The sequence below is a fragment of the Haliotis asinina genome, chromosome 3, assembly GCF_037392515.1.
Source record: "Haliotis asinina isolate JCU_RB_2024 chromosome 3, JCU_Hal_asi_v2, whole genome shotgun sequence".
Classification (NCBI taxonomy): domain Eukaryota; kingdom Metazoa; phylum Mollusca; class Gastropoda; order Lepetellida; family Haliotidae; genus Haliotis; species Haliotis asinina.
This window is the reverse complement of record NC_090282.1, coordinates 19,641,361-19,658,612: the sequence shown is the minus strand read 5'-3', so window position 1 is coordinate 19,658,612 and position 17,252 is coordinate 19,641,361. Positions and strand designations below refer to the sequence as shown.

The window sequence follows — 17,252 nt, the reverse complement described above, 5'->3', positions numbered from 1 at the left end:
ACTTCCGGTTAGTTTGCTTCCGGGTTAATGGTTCCTCTAGTAACCATAAACAAAGGGAGTGAAAGTCAACACTGCCGCCCACTACCACGGGAGAATGGCAGGTACAACTCACGCGTTCATTGGCTGACAACGGATCTCAGCAGGATTGCAAGTAGATCAATAGACAGTAGTGTCACCACTGGGATCTCAGTCTACTTTGTAAACAGGTAAACACGTGGGCGTTTTTAAACCTACAATTATTTCAAGCAAGGTGTGCGGGCGAAAATAAATCACCTTTTTATTTTAACAACCACAACACACGAGACTTTCTAACATGTCATTTTTTTTGTCAGTTACGTTTTATGTATATTACTATTGGTGATGTATATATATATATTATCCCTCAAATTATATTCTAATGCATAGAATGATGATTACTAGAAAAATGAAAATAAAAATAAAAAATAAAATAAAAATAAAAATAAAAACAAATGAATAGAAATAAGAAGTTATTTTGTCATGATGTTTTTTATCATTATTTCATATTGCCATATTCCAGAGTATTACATCTATATTTTTATTATTTTTTCAAAAGTAAAAAAAATTTATATATTCATAAATTTTCAGCTATGGATAGTTTTAAAGGTTTAGGCAAGACTGGCTGAAAAAAATGATGTGAAATAAGGTTACTGTTTCATTCTATTCAAGCAGCCATGGCGCCTCCAACAGTGAACATTCATGCAGAGCCTGGGACATTTCCACCAACACAGACTCATCTTGGCCCAAGTAACTTCACTTTCTGTCAAGACCCAGGAGAAATCAAGTCATCAATGTGCAGTGTTTTCAAGAATGACTACCCATCACATCCACATTATGGGAGGTGTGAGCAAGCCAGACCACCAAAACTTGGAGATGTCATGCACCAGGATGATCGATACTTCAGTCAGAACGAGTCAGAAACTTCCAAGTGTTTTGAATACCGCTACTTGAAGAAGCCTGTTCTGTTGAATGTTCATTCAAAGCTCAGTCGAACAAATTTTAAAATGGATCGGGACACAAATAAATTTAAATGTTTCCAAACAACCCATGACAACTATTTCACTCCTCAAATGGATGAGAATTATGAGAGAGCTAAACCAATGCAGAACACCACAGTTACACATATTCCCAAGGGGGACATGGAGAAGACAGAAGCATCAGTATCAGACTATAGGGGCCACTTCCAGGGTCATGACACTCGGCAACACAGAGTGGAGAAAGCTCCACCAATGCATCAAGGTAATATGGATTCAAGAAGTAGCTGTTGACTCGCCTTGGCCTGAAATATCACAATTATCATCTATCCATTAATATTTTCAAACAACATTGTACTTTTTTTCATATTTTCCATACTTTCATATACTTGGGTATTTGTCTCTGTAAGGTGGTTCACTTTGATCAAGTTATCTTCTTGTGAAAGTTCAGCATGTTTACCAGATGGCAATCTTTGTTGTGTAAAAATATATTTTTAAAAAGATCTTCTTCTCCAAAAGTTAAAGGACAGAGGCTCGAAACTTTGCTCGCTTGTTCCAACCTATTATATTATAATGCCAAAGTTTCTGTGGTGGAAAAAATACATATACCTTACTCAGCCATGTTTGCTCATGTTTTGCATATTTTTGTTCACTTTGTTGTGGAATTCAAAGCATGTTTTGGTTTTCTTTTTTTTTTCAATGGGTGACCTTTTTTGACCATTCTCGTAAATATCCATAATTTTACTTTTGTAAAATTCTACTTCTCTGAAATTTGAAGACTTAAGGAGCTCAGCTTTGACTGGTATGTTCCTCCTAAAGATTCTGTCATTATTTCTTGATGTTCTTATGAATGTTTTGTTTTCATTATAAATACAAAATACCTTTTTATATCAGCTCTTAATGCTACTTTTGTTCAGTTGCAATATTTCATTGTACACCATTCTCATATACAGATGGACTACGGTATCATAACACAAAAATAAAATATAATGTGCTAACATGTGCTCGAAAATACATATCAATCTGAAATGTTTTGCTTATATATGAATATATATATTCAAATACATGTATTTGTTTGTGTGTGCAAAACTGTATGTGATTATCTGTTATGGAACATTAATTATACGTCTTAAATCTTAGAACCCATTCTGTTCAGAAAACAATGAATGTGATTGACAAGACATATGTTATATTGAAATTCCAGGAGGACCCCCAACGATTAAAGGTGATCCAAGAATGACACATTTTGACACATCCACTGGTGATCAGTTCCCAGGAAAGTGGCAACCCAGAGTGAAGCCTTTCCCAGCAGTGAGTTGTCCCCCTTTAATATGTTACACTGCACTCCACATTTCCCTTATCCAAAAGATCAGTTCAGACCTATATATACTCATGTGAACCCTTAGCATCTCTACAGTGCTGTTTATTAATCAAGTACTCATTCAACTTATGTTTTGAATTTTGCCATTATCTCACAGAAAATTAGATTAAAACAAAATCTTTATTTTTATATAAAATAGTAGCTTGACATACAATTGGTCAAAGTGCTTGCTCATCATGCTGAAGAACCAGGTGCGACTCCCCTCATGGGCACAATGTGTGAAGCCCATTTCTGGTGTCTTTCGCTTTGATATTCCTGAAATATTGCTAAAAGCGCTGTAAATCTAAACTCACTCAATCACTCACTATTCTTGTCAAGTTGATAAGACAAGACTGGTTCTGGCTGACAACATTATATTTACATCAGTAGCCACAATTGTTTAACCTTGTGATGGTTTGAAAGTACTTTTGTGATTGGAAATGCTGAGGATGAGAATGAACTTGCTTGATTCAGCCTACCGGTACCAGTGTACCTGATGGTGATACGCTGAAGGTAGTGATGAGGGAGACCACTACTGGAACATCCTTCCCGTACCTTGGTGATGCCAACAGCTTCAAGCCCTACAGCAGAGAAGATGTCAGTAAGGTGCTGTTCCAGACAAATCTCAAAGAGCATGATGGTTTTGGCACGTGGAATGACTATGCCAGTACCGCCACTACCTGCTTCAAGCCTAAACAGTCTAACTGTAAGTCAGAGTGAACACATATAGGTGCACAGTAAAGAGATTTAGGAATGTAATAATAAGCCATGAAGCAGAAACAAGGTGTTAGTGTGTGGAACTTACGGTTTGGCATGTGAAGAAAAATCTTATTTTGTGCCTAATATTCGACATGTTGGCTTACTCTAACTTGAAAAAAAAAACAAGAATAAAAAAAAATAAGAATTTTATATATGTTAAAATGATATTTTGTTTACTTTACATTATATGTTAAAGGTCACATGCAACCCAAAAATCAAACATAATTAAACCACAATTATCACTTATTCATGACATATAATATACATTGCTGCTTGTGAAAAAACAAATAAACAAAATCATAAGTGTACAATCGCGATTCAAAAGTGCAATATTTTGTACTTTGGCTTACTTCCCTCGAAACGAAGCCCTCGGGTGACCAAACCCAGTCATAGTGGGTGGATGTGCACTCAAGTGTAACGTCTTCCGATTGGCTGGTTCATTTGCTGATACGCTGAGGGCTCATAGTGTGTTCAGAATGATGATCTGTTTGATGGGCATTTTAGAAGTATGGCGAGTCACAAGAAGGTAAGGTTCTATATGGATAACAATTTCTTTTATTGTATTTGATGTGTCGTTTCAGTATGGATTCATATACCGTTGTCAAACAAAATCATATACACTAGAAGAAGTTGTTATTCATAAAGAATGTATGTAGAGATGTTGGATTTTGTAAATACGTGTTCTCTCAATTTGCCTTCGATCCAATCAAAAATCATCTCATTAGAGATTGTGAACCACTGCGTGGCTGGAAACTGTCATTTGTCCAAGTACAAAGCGGGACTTGAAACTGACAAGAGTTTGCATTAGTTTTCATCAGATCCAGTCATCAGAGAAAAATGGATGTAGTTTGTTTGCAATCCATAGACATAAAAACATGTCATGTGTATAAGTATCACACTTGCCTAATTACATAATGTGGAAGAGACAGGACTTGGGTGCATGAGTCCTAAATCAATTTATTTTGTTTATGGCATATAGCCTGATAGGTGTTAAGTTTAAATTGCATGTGGTCAATGATTGAAGCTGTGTATTACATATTGTCTTTAGCAGACAGGCAGGCAGACATATAGGTGTCAATAAACCAGACATTGAGCTTTCTCTGTGACAGAGGTTGCTTTGCTTACCACAGTCAACAAGTTTTTGTACGTAATGAGTAGAGTATTTACTCGTTTGTGTACACAACCAAGATTAGACTACTGCTCACAACCTCATTCTCCAGGCATGCATACTATTTCAAGCTCCGTTATGGGCGCAGCACAGCTGTTGAAACCACTTTTTCCCCCAGCGCTGGGGGAAATTTAGTGAATCGTTTGAACTCCGATTTCGCGGGGTTTTTTTCATCGTGTTTTTTTTCAACTTTATAGGTTGATTTGGCATTTTTGATGATTTGTTTTGGTAACTGCTTACCGAAAGGTATCAGAATCTGCAAAGTTGTGTTTTACGTTGCATGTGACCTTTAAGACTTATCAAGTGTGACTATATCAATGCCAGGATTTCAGATTATTTTTAACACATTTTCTGAATATATATCTAAGAGTTCTGTGACAGACACATATTCTTTGAAGTCAGTGAAATTTAATAGGATAGGGCTTTTCTGGTTTTCAGGCGGAAGAAAGGTTTTATCGATATAAACCATCCAGAAATACATGTTATTATTCAAGTTTAGCAAAGTTTTATTTTGAAAGCAATGATGACTTCAGTTGTGAAGATGCTGCCAAAGCAGCACCGTAACCATAGCGATTTCCCTGAGGGTGACCGGCATCCTGATAGAGATGTGGAAAGAGTCAGCACAACCACAAACAAGTTTTACCATGGCAACGTGAGTTTGACAGTACAGAACATATGTTGTTTGATTCTAACCAAATAATACAATAATTGGCAAGGATATGGTTGAAGAGTTTGGGGTTTTCATAATTGATGTGTAAGATGAGCGAGCTATCCTTAATATTTTAAATCTTTTCAGATGTAATATTATTTTGGTTTGGAATTGAAGAGGAAGTTAAGGGAATGTACCTAGTTCAAGATGTCATTGTGTTTGCTTCCCTAAAAATAAAAACAAATGGTCAGGAATAAAGATATTTTTTCTTTCCCAAGAGCTCTCATCAAGATGTTTTGTAGACCCTTTGCAGTTTGGATGTGGCAGCATGACCAAGTATTTTTATTCTCTTTTGTTAATGTAGCTTCACAGTTGATCTAGTTTGACCCTCCCTTTTCACTGAGATTTATATCAAATTTTTATACTAGATACATATCAAGGTTCCTCTGATCTCAAACCACGCAGCCATGATTGACATCAACCTTTTATCAACCACTCAAACATTGAAATATTGAAAACAGAAATGTACTAGGGAGACAAACTTACTTCAGAACATGAAGAACCATGAGGGATAAACCCCGGGTGGGTTTACCAAACTGTGAGCCATGAACATGTCAGCTGGATGGGCTACAGTATTTTGATAAGATGTAATAGTCATACCCAAACAGCGTGAAACATTTCACTGCACCTGTGATAAATCTGAGAAATATTACTGCCTGTCGAATGTAAAATCACTCTCATTACTGAAAACATTTCCCAGATCCTGGTCTCTATGACTCCATTGTGTGAAGCTGCTATACTGTGTCATTACAGCCTCCAAGAGGTCTCCACAACCAGATTGTGTCTGGCGCGAACCTTCGAACCCGGAGTAACGTGTGGTTTGGAGATCCAGTACTGGGAGAGAAGTCCTACACCACATCAACTGATGATGTCTTCAAACCTAAATCAACACCCTACACGTATGATCGCACCAAGTTCTATGTGCCAAGTGCCATACCAGTCAAGTATTACAGTGAGTAGATGCTATTACATATTCAAACAACTCCAAGACAGCTACAACACTCACAGAACAATCAGCTTGGGCTAGTGAGTAATTATTCTTTTATACATAGTCCTCAAATATAAGTGCTTTATCAAAGGACTTGTCCATGTGATGTGGCTCAGACACAAGTGTGGTTGAAGGCATGAGAGCACATTTGGGGCTGAATATTATAAAAATATGTGCTCAAGGAATCTCTTTTCCTAGAATTCACATAAGGGAGTTTTTGCTTCGTTTCAAAGTAAACTAAACTACAGGATTCAGTCAGTTGTTGTCCATCAGTTTCATTAACAAGGATGGCAACAGGTGACAGTGATTTCAGCTGAAAATTAGCTGAGGGTCTGAGGGCTACTGAAGGTCCCCAACTGGGATTAAATCCATGGCTCTTGGCAGATGCGCGGAAAATTGCCATCCCTGCATTAAAGAGTGAGTGAGTGTTGAGTTTTGCGCTGCGTCTAGCAATTTTACAACAGGGTACACCAGAAATGAACTTCATTGTCACATGACTGACAGTTTGATGATATTTTGCCTCAACAGGCAGGTGGGAGCCTGAACCGACAACTGTAAGTGACTACCAGGACCCTAAGCAAGGCAAGACAGTGCCAAAGGAAGAGGCTCTGGACAATGTAAGTCCTCGTAGGATTAATTATAACCTGGTCACGATCACCACAATCTGTGAATTGTGTTTTTTGAGTTGCATCAACAGGACTGGTATAAACCACACGTCTGAATTGTAGTGCAGATACCAACAGTCAGTGAGCTTTCACATATTCTCAGCACTATTTAGTAGTGACATACTATCTGAATATTTAAGGCTGCTAAACTAACATTTCCAAAATATTAATATATTTTTCCTGTCATCATACCAAATTTTGTCATCATGTCAGACATGGTCCATGCATTATAGATCATTTACAAAAAGAATCCTTGTTTTGGATGTGCACATAACAGTGAGTTTTGTTTGAAAGCAATTTGCAATATTTCCAAAATGCATAATTACTTTTGTATTTGTTAACAACAGTTGAGGAGGTCTCACATCTTCCCCCCACTGAAAGGAACCATGTTCTTCCACACAACTCATGGTGACCTTTTCACACCAAAGACATCGGAGAAGTACACCTACGACTCAGGGAGACTCCAGAAGAGTTCTGTCCCTCTCGGCACCATGCAGATGTCTGCCAATGTTTAAGATACTGTTCCAATCACTACTCCAGTTGAAATTCATTAAAAATATAAGTAAGGTACATGCATGCTCTTTGTTGTAGACACCTTTGTGTAGTATGCATTGACCTCCAATCATGTTTGAAACCCAAAGTTTGTTGATAAGTCTATAAGAAATATGTTTATAATACCAACAGTGCAGTAAACTATGTTTATGACTTCAAAGGGATCAGTGATGTTAGTTCTCTTTAACCACTGTTCATTACAAGCAAATCGGCTAACACATACTACAAGTGGTTTGGTCTAATATATGTCAGTTCGCTATACCTGTCAGGTTACTGAGTATGCATTATACATGGTAAAAACAATTTGGTCATAACATTGAGGAAATAATTCCTTTTTCTCAATGTGTTTGCTTACATTGATATTTTCCTGATACTCTAAGAAAGTTTAAGCACTCATCCTTTCCTACAATCATATTTTGCTAACAAAAATCAGGGAGTGACAGTGCCTGTCATGACAGATTAACTGTACCAGCGTGAAGTAATCAGGTGTTCCTTAACTTCTCTGAGTTAGTATATACAAATAGCACTGTGTGAACAGAAATATATACTTACTGAGAATTTTTATTTTCATATTGTTTTCATTTTTGTGTTCTCAAAGACCCAAACACTCCTCAAAGGTGACAGTAGTCCAATTATTGTGATGATTTCTGTGGAGAGATGTCGAGTAATGACAACAAATGATTCATTTCAAAGTGAGAATTGTGATGTAACCAATAATTGGTTACAAATATTGGAAACTAACTGTTGTTTTCAGCAGTAGGAAAGAAACTTGTCTTCCATGGAAATAAAAATATCTTGACTGTCATGGTTTCTTTTAATGCACAGTTTCTGATATTTTTCGTGTGCATGAAAAGGCCGAAACTGACACAGGGACATGGGTAACTTGTCCAGATTTACAAATATGTCATAGTCCTCACAGATTCTCAAAACTTTTACTGTCAGTTATTGAAGGTTAAATACCTACAGTAATCTATGACACTTCCAGGTGTAAATAAAGTCTCACAAAATACATAATATATCAATATAGCTGCCTACAAGACATTAGCTGCCTACAACACTGCACCAAAGGCATCTCCTTGCAAGTGCTCAACATCCTTTAGTCAAATACTGTGCTTACCTGACCAAGCAGTATTGTCTACCTGAGCTATTCCATGAACTGCCTGTTGACATACATGTTCATAAGTTTTAACTTATCTACCATTTCCCCTTTATTAAGTCGAGATGGAATATCAGCCCTTTGATATTTTATTTATTAGTCAGTATGGTTGTTTATAGGTTTGTTAGCTTACAGAATTTTACTTACGTATTTGGAATAGTTAGTTCCTTTGTCAAACATTTTCCTTACAGAATATTTCTATGCTGTATGTTAACATCCAATGAAAATCATTGTCACAATTCCATGTGTTATTAAGTCAATCAGTATTGTTCTGCAGTGTTTTCATACAATAAGAATGAGTTGCATAATTCCATTTTTTTTTGTAAGTATACATGTTAATTTTATATCCATGTTTGCTCAATCCACCAGTATTTATACGTTAAGTGTTCTGGTGTTTCTGCAGCAGTGCGACTTGCTCAAGATATATTTATCTCTCTCTCTCTCTATATATATATATTAGAATGACTGTATTTACATTTTGTATTAACATCTCAGCGTGTTGTGATAAATGTTGTTCATTTTAAGTTCATGTGTACTTTGAACTATCAGATTTTGTCTATCAACTGTTATGTCTGTTTCATACTGTATTTTTAATCTGCATACCTTTTGCTTCTAGAGAGAATTTGTGAATCAGTAAATCATTAGTAAAGTGAAATGCTACAGTATACAGTTTAATGTCACTACCATCTCCTGATATCATATGATTAAATGTTGCTCCTTCATGTAAAGAAAAAATTAGCTCTCATAATTCGTGACTAAAAGTCCATGAGGGAAACAGTTTCATATTTTGTCAAATTTTGAGGCTAAGTTGGTAAACAAAATCACATTCTACTCAACAAAGCAATTTTTGAAAGGATCTATAACATTTTTCCGCTGAAAAGCATTTCATCAATTTCAAATTAGATAAATCATATTTGAAGGACATGAGACATAATTATAATACTGAGTGTAAAATGTAGATTCTTTGTTGCAATTCCTTTTCTATCTTGTCCTCCTTAACTGTATTGGTTCATTGAAATTGAGAAATTCTGCAATATATTTCATTCTTTAGACAGAATAATTTTGTAAATTTTTAAATGATTGCGTCCTTCAGGGGTTGTGTAAGGTGTGGAACTAAATACTTTAAAGTATGTGCCAATGCATCTAATATATCATGATGGTCACGAGTGCTTTAATTGTCACTTGTGCAGAACAATGAGTAATTATTGTCAACAAACAACATCTATTCTGTCACAACGCTCTTACCAAAACTGTCGTAATTTAAAAATATGATTACAAAGATTAAGTCTTCTAATTTACATGGTATGATGATGCCAGTAATATTTTCTAGTCAGTTATATAAGAACATAATCAAAGTAAGTTGTATAATTTTTATAAAAGCCGTCTTCTTACATGCCAGTATTACACATTTACATTATTCATTTTACATTGAAGTTCTGCTGAACAAATATTTTTACAGTGTGTTGTGTTTGAAAAATATTCATCAGTTGCAAATAAAGATATTCATCTGCAATATGAGCATTTGGTTTTTCATTCTGCAAACCAAAAACTGTCAGTAAGGAACATTTCCTGTGGTTTCACTATAGCAATAGAAAGTTGATCTTAAAAGGCACAATGTCCCAGTAAAAATTGAAACTTTGAGGTGGACAGCCTCCAGAGAACACTTGCCATGTATGGAATATAAACGACTGCTCCATACATGAAAAACTGTCGCATGCAGTGTTGTCGGGGTTTGCCATACTGGTTATAAATACACAAGATAAGATATTCGTAAAGAGTGCTCCAAGTGACATAATTCTGTGTGGTGTGCTTGAGGTTATGTTCAGCTGGTATGCAATGTTGCATTAATTCATTCAGACCTCTTAGTATGAATAAATTATATGGTAGCTTCCCTGAAAGCTCAAAGTTAGAAATATTGAAAGTAATGTATTACTTATTTTTAAAAAAAAGTGGCATGATAGTTCTTTCAAAATTTCAAAAACACCCATAAATACCAGAAATGTTCACCAGTGTGAGATATATATTAATTTTATTTGTGTCTTTTCTTGTTAATCACCACTCACAGTTATACATGTGACAGTGATCTTACCATAAATGAGTCAGGGCTAGATAATCCAGTGACTGAGAAAATAAGTATCAATCTACCCTACTGGGATGTTATGACATCTCGCTACAAAGTTGACATACACAACCACAAGATCTTGTTACTCACCTCATGGAGCAGATACATTTCAGGAATCTTTTGATCAAGTCCTAACTTGTAAGACTTACTCTTCATATCCTCTATTTCACAGTTTGCAGGATGTAATATTATCAATCACAATATTTCTTTCATTTGAGTCAGCTTGTAAGACTTACTCTATATATACATTTCACATTTTGCAAAACGTAACATTTTCAATCACAATACATGTATTTCTTTCGTTTTCGAAACATTCCTGTTGGAGATGACTCTGATGCCTAAATCTCAAAAGCCAAGTTGAATATTTCTACATGAATAAAACGTGGTCACATGGAGGTTATTCGTCTCTACTTCAAGGGTTGAGCGAGTCCAATTAATATCTACAGTCTTAAAGGCAGGTCTATGATCACATCAATAGGACATCCTAAGCCTGGATGTGAAATACCTCAGTCCATCAAGACTTCGCTTGAGGTGACCGTTATCCATATCCATGTCACAAGCTCATGGCTTGTAGAAGTATATTTTAAACTAATGAAATTAGTGAAAACTTTTTCCAAATGAATTCATATGCAACAAAAGACTGATTTATCTACATGGTTTATTCATACATGCTATTTCTCACAAGTGCACAAAGTTGCAAACATCGAAACATCTCACAAATGAAAACAAAATGTGCACCTCTGCTTTAAACAAAGCACTTGTTGCTCACAATGCAGCACAGAACAATGCAGTGTTTCATTTCAAGAATATTGAAATCCTAAAGTCACTCATCAATGCTTAAACTTCTCATTGACAGCTAAATACTTTTGTCTGTAGGAGCAATGAGCAAAAAACTCTTCTGAGGATGGCATAATGAATCGGTTTGCAATGTTGTGGTATACTGGCTCCCCCCAAAGAGTGCCAGTCTTCCAGTTTGGAACATCCTTCATCAGCTCATTCTCCTCATCTCTGTTAGCTCGCAGTTGCTTCAAGTACCTGGAACAGATAGGGACATTAGTCAGTACAGGAACTTCCTCAACTATCCACTGTACCTCAATCATATCTTATCACTTCAAAACAGCAACAGCTGACAATATCAGTATTTATTTCCACAGAACTATTTTGGAAAATCAGTCTGGTTGTTGGCACCAAACAGTCAAGTATGACTTTGCATAAACAAACTGCAAAATCTTAAGCACAAGACCTTAAAATATTCAGCAATGGCATTAGACAATCAAACTCCCTACAGAGTTACCAAACAAGAGACAAACCTACTGTGTTTTAAAAACTGATGTTGTCCCACACTCAGACACCTCTTTCTCCAATTATAGAAACAAGTTCTTGAAGTCTGAACATACTTAAGTCTATTATTGAAGTCTATTACTTACTTACAAATCATAGTAGTGAGTTTAATGTAACTTTCTGTGCATATGAAGTTTTCCTCCCTCGGGTCCAGTCTGTTAGGTTGCTTAAACTAATGAGTGACTATTGTTGTAGACATGATTCTGCTTAAACTCTGTTTTTCCAGTTGGCATCTGTCCAGTTAGATTTCGCAAATGTATCCCTTACACTAACAATGTTTGTCTTATGTAATGTTTCTTTGAATTAGTCAATGCACTCTAGTTCATGCATTTGGTCTTGACCTATTTTTACATGTTTAAGGTGACATGTTCTCATACTGCATATTCCCACAGACATCTGAATTAATTTCAGAGCCATGTAGATATTAATGTCAGCTTTTTTCGATAATTGTATTGAACTTTCACAGTTTCAGCACTGTTCAAATACGTGTCTGCACTAAATTCTTTTTTATCAATTTCTTAAAGGTCAAAAATATTTTTCAAGATACTATTTCAAAAACCATTTGTATGAATTTTAAAACTACAGAGAGTATGTGATAATGGTTTCATGATGCTTGTAGCAGCATTTGAGCAACATCCTACTTGATTGAATCCAGGTCTGCAAAAGTTTTAACCACTAGGCTACTAGACCACATCTTTTAAACCTGTAACAAACACTGATACAGCAAACAGTGTTGGTCAGTAAGATCACAATACCAGTACTTACAGTCTTTGCTGTTCTGCTAGGAGGAGGGGTATAATGGCTAATCGCGCCTCTCTCATCTCAAGTGCAAGCTGTCTGTAACAAAATACAACACATGAATGAGTAACATAGTTATATGAATCAGCTGTTGTGATTACTATTGTCAGTGACTATTGCTCATATTTGTAAGCTGACTGTGAACAATACTGTTGTTATTGAAGCATCAAACAGCAACACCAGGATGTTTGTGGATGATGGATAATTTGTTGACAGAATAGCCAAGTAATTTGTGCAAAATGGTTACTGCTGTCAGACTGGGAAACAGTCAAGACACTTTGCTAACTTGCATTGTCATAAAACATATTCATCAATTCATTTAATTCATATTTCAAAGCTATTCAGAATTTGATGAACATCTTAGGATTTGAAATGATCTGTCATTACATTCAGCAATATTAGCAGTACGGAAGGGGAATTGGGATAAATATCATCATTTTCTTCAAAATAGTGATTTTATAACAGTTTACATTTTCTTAAATTCAGGGGTGCTTCGAGACTGCATTTAACACAATAATCAAAACGATAAATCGCTTATTACACATTGATCTTGTTTTCAGTGAAATACATGTTACCTCTACAAAGAAAAACAACTTTAACAATTTGTGGTCAGCTATAGTTGTGAAACTTTTTGTTCAAAAATAGGAATGTCAATTGTTTGACATCTTAAGGAGACTTGACACCAATAATCATCTTTTCCGCAGTCTATTTAAATCAGAGATTCTATAAACACTGCTAAGAGCAGGTAAAACTGTTGACATGATTGAAAAATTCAAATCATTATTCTTTCACTAAAGTTTAAATAGAATAAGCATTTGCGTTCCAGTATATGCTGGTCCAAATGGGATGATGTATGCATTTTTGTGGCATGTAAGCAAAGAAGATACTTTAGAGGATACACATTAAATATACATGGTGTAGCTATACATTTTCAAAAGAAAAAAGAAAAATAGAATGTAAAACATACAATCACAACAAAGAGATACTTACTCCTTTCCTCTTCGTTGAAAGTAAAACCCTATCCATGCTGCTGCTGTAAATCCAATGAACATACCAAACTGTGTGTAACCTGAAATAATAAATCATTTCATCAGGATGATGTTCAATAAACAATAAAAGATAAAGAACACTGGTAAACCAGTGATTATTTTATGTTTTAATGGTTAATAGGGAAAATCTATCATTTTGATTCAGTAGACATAGGGGTGGAACAAACTCACTCTCTTAAGTGATTGAGCGAGTGATTTTAGTTTTAAACTGCACTCACCAAAATACCAGCTATATGGCAGTGGTTTGTAAATAATCAAGTCTGGATCAGACAATCCAGTGATCAACAGCATGATCGTCGATCTGCATAACTGGGATACAATGACACGTGTCAACCTAGTCAGTGAACCTGATCACCCGATCCAATTAATCGCTTCTTACAATAGGTATGGTTTACTGACAATCAATATTCTAACCTGGACCTTCGTACGTCACTTACTAAGACACCACACTTAGACTAATGGAGATATATATTAAATGCTAAGTGTCTGATGATTCCAAAGATAAGTATGATTTAACTTGAAATTTTTCATTAATTTGCTTCAGTTTAAAAACATGACTTGAAACTTTCCACAAGTGCTTTGTGAGACCAAAGTAACAAGATAGCCAATGTTCTCTACTCTTGGTTTTGCTCATTCAGGTGTTTTCTGTCCATGAGATTACAATAATAAGAACAGTTTTTTTGTGTTATGTCGCTTCAAATTACATACTGCCATAAAACATACATAACTGGAGCTCATAAGGCCTGAAACACACTGCATTTCAAACACACTGCAAACTTTATTTCACATTGGCTAGAAAAAAAAAAGACAAAAAAAAAAAAAAAAAAAAAAAAATTTTCCCATCACTAATTTCACACGCTTTCTAAATGGCATGATGTATTGATTGCAGAAAGTCCCTACACTTAACAACAGGACTATCTGTGGTTATGAAAGAACTCTACATTCATAATTCCGAAGTCACTGCAGTCAGTGCAGCTAGACTGTGACCAGTGTTGACTGGATACTGTGGTTTGAATGAGTGCATGAGATGTTGTTGTCAGCGTCTAGCCATGGTTATTTCCAAGGAATAAAACTCAAACATTAGTATCAATCAATTACTGATGTGGACACTCTATCATTGAAAATAATGACAGTACAATGTTACTTAATGGATGAACAGTGACATGATGTTTGTGCATGATGACAAAACTGAAAAGTACACATTATTGCTCGACAAAGTACAGTCTACATGCTGTTTTAAGAAACATCATATGTTGCAATTATAGAATATGTTTGTCACTGTACCATGTTTACCAATGATCCCTAATACTCAGGGTAGAGATCTAGAACTAGGGTTAGGTTAGGGTTAAAGTTTGGGTTCGGGTTAGCCTTTCTTTCTTTTTCTGCATGGGTGGCAAACATATCTGAAAGCGGCTCCAATGATGTAGATCTAATTAATGTCTCCAAATGAAACAATGACATAAAGAACCTAATGTGATTTTCATCTGATTGCAACAGACTTATGACTTACTGTTATTTTGCACGTTGCTTAGTACTTAACATTAACATTCACAGCCAACAAAAATCTACCTTTCAAGAGCTATTCCTATTCAGGGGCAAGTTTGCCATTGCAATTTTCACTCATTCACTCATCGACACTCTAATCTTTGTCTCCAGTGTATCTGTTTAACTCATTCACATAGAAATCTTGCAACAGTTTCACGTAGGCACTCTAATTACGATACAATACAAATTACACAGAATGGAATCTATTCACCAATCTGAACTAAACATCAACTAAAACTTCCAAGGGCAATACTAGGACATATTGACGGCTTGATTTCCGATGCAAAAATCGACCGCATAATCATAAATACTACGTGGCATACATCGTTATTTCGAAGCCTACCACTAAATCGGCTTTTCGGTAACTTCTTTGCCCATTCTATGTTGCTGTAGCCCCCTTGAGGGGGCATATCTTGGGCATGTCCACTCGGCATCCTAGTGTTAAGATGCCGCCAGGCAGCGCTGCAGCGAGGGGACACAACTCTCTTTCAGTCACTCGAAACTCCTAACATCAAAGTATGTAGTTGTACGCAGGCGCTGCCTTAGAGTAATATTCATACTGATATTTTCATTAAATAACTCAAAATGAAAATAATTATTTCTTTCACGTCATTTGTAACTCTATTTCTTTCAGCCCAAAAGAGAACACTTAGTAATTTAGTTAAAACTAGAAAGACAGACTAACAAAGCCAATAATTCTATCATGACCATGTATAAACTGTACTGTAGATATACCTTTCGCTTGCCACAATGGTTCAAACTGATGGAAAGGTTTAGATCAACGTAAAAAGGGTAAAACGACCTTTCAAGCTCATAAAAATACTTATCAATAATATTCCAGAACGTGGAGCAATTAGTATCAGCCAATTATCGATGACAGAAGGATAGCCTTAACTCCTGTGACCTGACACTTGTACATGTTTACTAAGTAAATCTAGAAAGTCATTAGTGTCAGCCAAAATGTCTATACTGACAACTGTATTGTCATTTCAGAATAATCAATGCTAATTAAATAGGTGCAGGTGAAGTAAGCAACACGTGTTTGCTTCAAGGAATTTCTGTTATGTATTACGGGTTCTTGAAGGACATGGCGAAACGTATTTCTCATATTGTCTCATTTGAGTGAGTGAGTGAGTGAGTGGGTTTAGTTTTACGCCGCTCTCAGCAATATTCCTGCTACATGACGGTGGTCTGTAAATAATCGAGTCTGGACCAGACAATCCAGTGATCAACAACATGAGCATGGATCTGCGCAATTGGGAACCGATGACATGTGTCAACCAAATCAGCGAGCCTGACCACCCAGTCCCGTTAGTCACCTCTTACGACAAGCATAGTCGCCTTTTATGGCAAGCATGGGTTGCCGAAGGCCTATTCTATCCCGGAACCTTCACTGATCTTGTCTCATCTGACTGAGTGAGTGAGTGAGTTTGGTTTTACGCCGCTTTTAGCAATATTCCAGCGATATCACGGCGGGGGACACCAGAAAAAGGGCCTCACACATTGTAGCCATGTGGGGAATCGAACCCGGGTCGTCGGCGTGACGAGCGAACGCTTTAACCATTGGGCAGCCCCACCGCCCCATTGTCTCATCTGAACAATGATGAAACGAATATGAGTATCTAAAGCCAACCACCTAGTAGAACCATGTAGGTGTGCGCATCACAATTACTAAGTCATATCATGGATCATATAAGAAAACTATTTTATGGTCTCTGGAAGATTTAGTCGTGATGACCAGCCACTTATTTTAATTATAATACATGGTTGAGGTATTGAAAAGCTCGAAACTTTCGGGCTGAACAAAAACTTCGAAGCTGAATAAAATATAGGAATTACTTACAAATTTGATGTCAGGAACAAACATAACGGGGATTAGGGTGAGGTAATAGGAAGTGGGGTACCCAAATGAAAAGTTTGGACCCGTCCCAGCCGTAGAAAAAAAATAACACTTGAATTGTTTTGTCCAATGACTTTTCGATATTTGCACGAGTGTACTTAGCGATGCTAAACGCTGAGTGGCCACTTGAAGCAGGGATAATATACAA

General features: G+C 36.2%; 2 protein-coding genes across 2 annotated transcripts; one reads left to right on the top strand and one right to left on the bottom strand.

Annotated features, from left to right (window-relative positions):
- Nucleotides 1-15: 15 nt before the first annotated feature.
- On the top strand, nucleotides 16-9,862 carry LOC137277619 (stabilizer of axonemal microtubules 5-like). The gene is made up of 8 exons (XM_067809435.1): nucleotides 16-206; nucleotides 691-1,257; nucleotides 2,197-2,303; nucleotides 2,827-3,058; nucleotides 4,813-4,931; nucleotides 5,742-5,940; nucleotides 6,505-6,593; nucleotides 6,989-9,862. The coding sequence occupies exons 2-8, from the start codon at nucleotides 693-695 to the stop codon at nucleotides 7,154-7,156; spliced, it is 1,479 nt and encodes a 492-aa protein (XP_067665536.1). The 5' UTR covers nucleotides 16-206; nucleotides 691-692; the 3' UTR covers nucleotides 7,157-9,862.
- A 1,253-nt stretch (nucleotides 9,863-11,115) lies between these two features.
- On the bottom strand, nucleotides 11,116-15,691 carry LOC137277620 (NADH dehydrogenase [ubiquinone] 1 alpha subcomplex subunit 13-like). The gene is made up of 4 exons (XM_067809436.1): nucleotides 15,548-15,691; nucleotides 13,601-13,679; nucleotides 12,578-12,649; nucleotides 11,116-11,506 (listed from the first exon to the last, which is right to left on the bottom strand). Exons 1-4 carry the CDS (start codon nucleotides 15,636-15,638, stop codon nucleotides 11,302-11,304), a joined length of 447 nt encoding a protein of 148 aa, XP_067665537.1. The 5' UTR covers nucleotides 15,639-15,691; the 3' UTR covers nucleotides 11,116-11,301.
- Between the last annotated feature and the right edge of the window lie 1,561 nt (nucleotides 15,692-17,252).

What these genes read in the sequence shown, in the direction of transcription:
- LOC137277619 (XM_067809435.1), top strand. Translation starts at nt 693, where the DNA reads ATGGCGCCTCCAACAGTGAACATTCATGCAGAGCCTGGGACATTTCCA. An exon ending in GAGTGAAGCCTTTCCCAGCA is followed by an intron (nt 2,304 to 2,826) that starts GTGAGTTGTCCC and finishes TGCTTGATTCAG; the next exon opens with CCTACCGGTACCAGTGTACC. An exon ending in AGGAAGAGGCTCTGGACAAT is followed by an intron (nt 6,594 to 6,988) that starts GTAAGTCCTCGT and finishes TGTTAACAACAG; the next exon opens with TTGAGGAGGTCTCACATCTT.
- LOC137277620 (XM_067809436.1), bottom strand. Translation starts at nt 15,638, where the DNA reads ATGCCGAGTGGACATGCCCAAGATATGCCCCCTCAAGGGGGCTACAGC. An exon ending in ACCGAAAAGCCGATTTAGTG is followed by an intron (nt 13,680 to 15,547) that starts GTAGGCTTCGAA and finishes TTATTATTTCAG; the next exon opens with GTTACACACAGTTTGGTATG. An exon ending in TTTCAACGAAGAGGAAAGGA is followed by an intron (nt 12,650 to 13,600) that starts GTAAGTATCTCT and finishes ATTTTGTTACAG; the next exon opens with ACAGCTTGCACTTGAGATGA.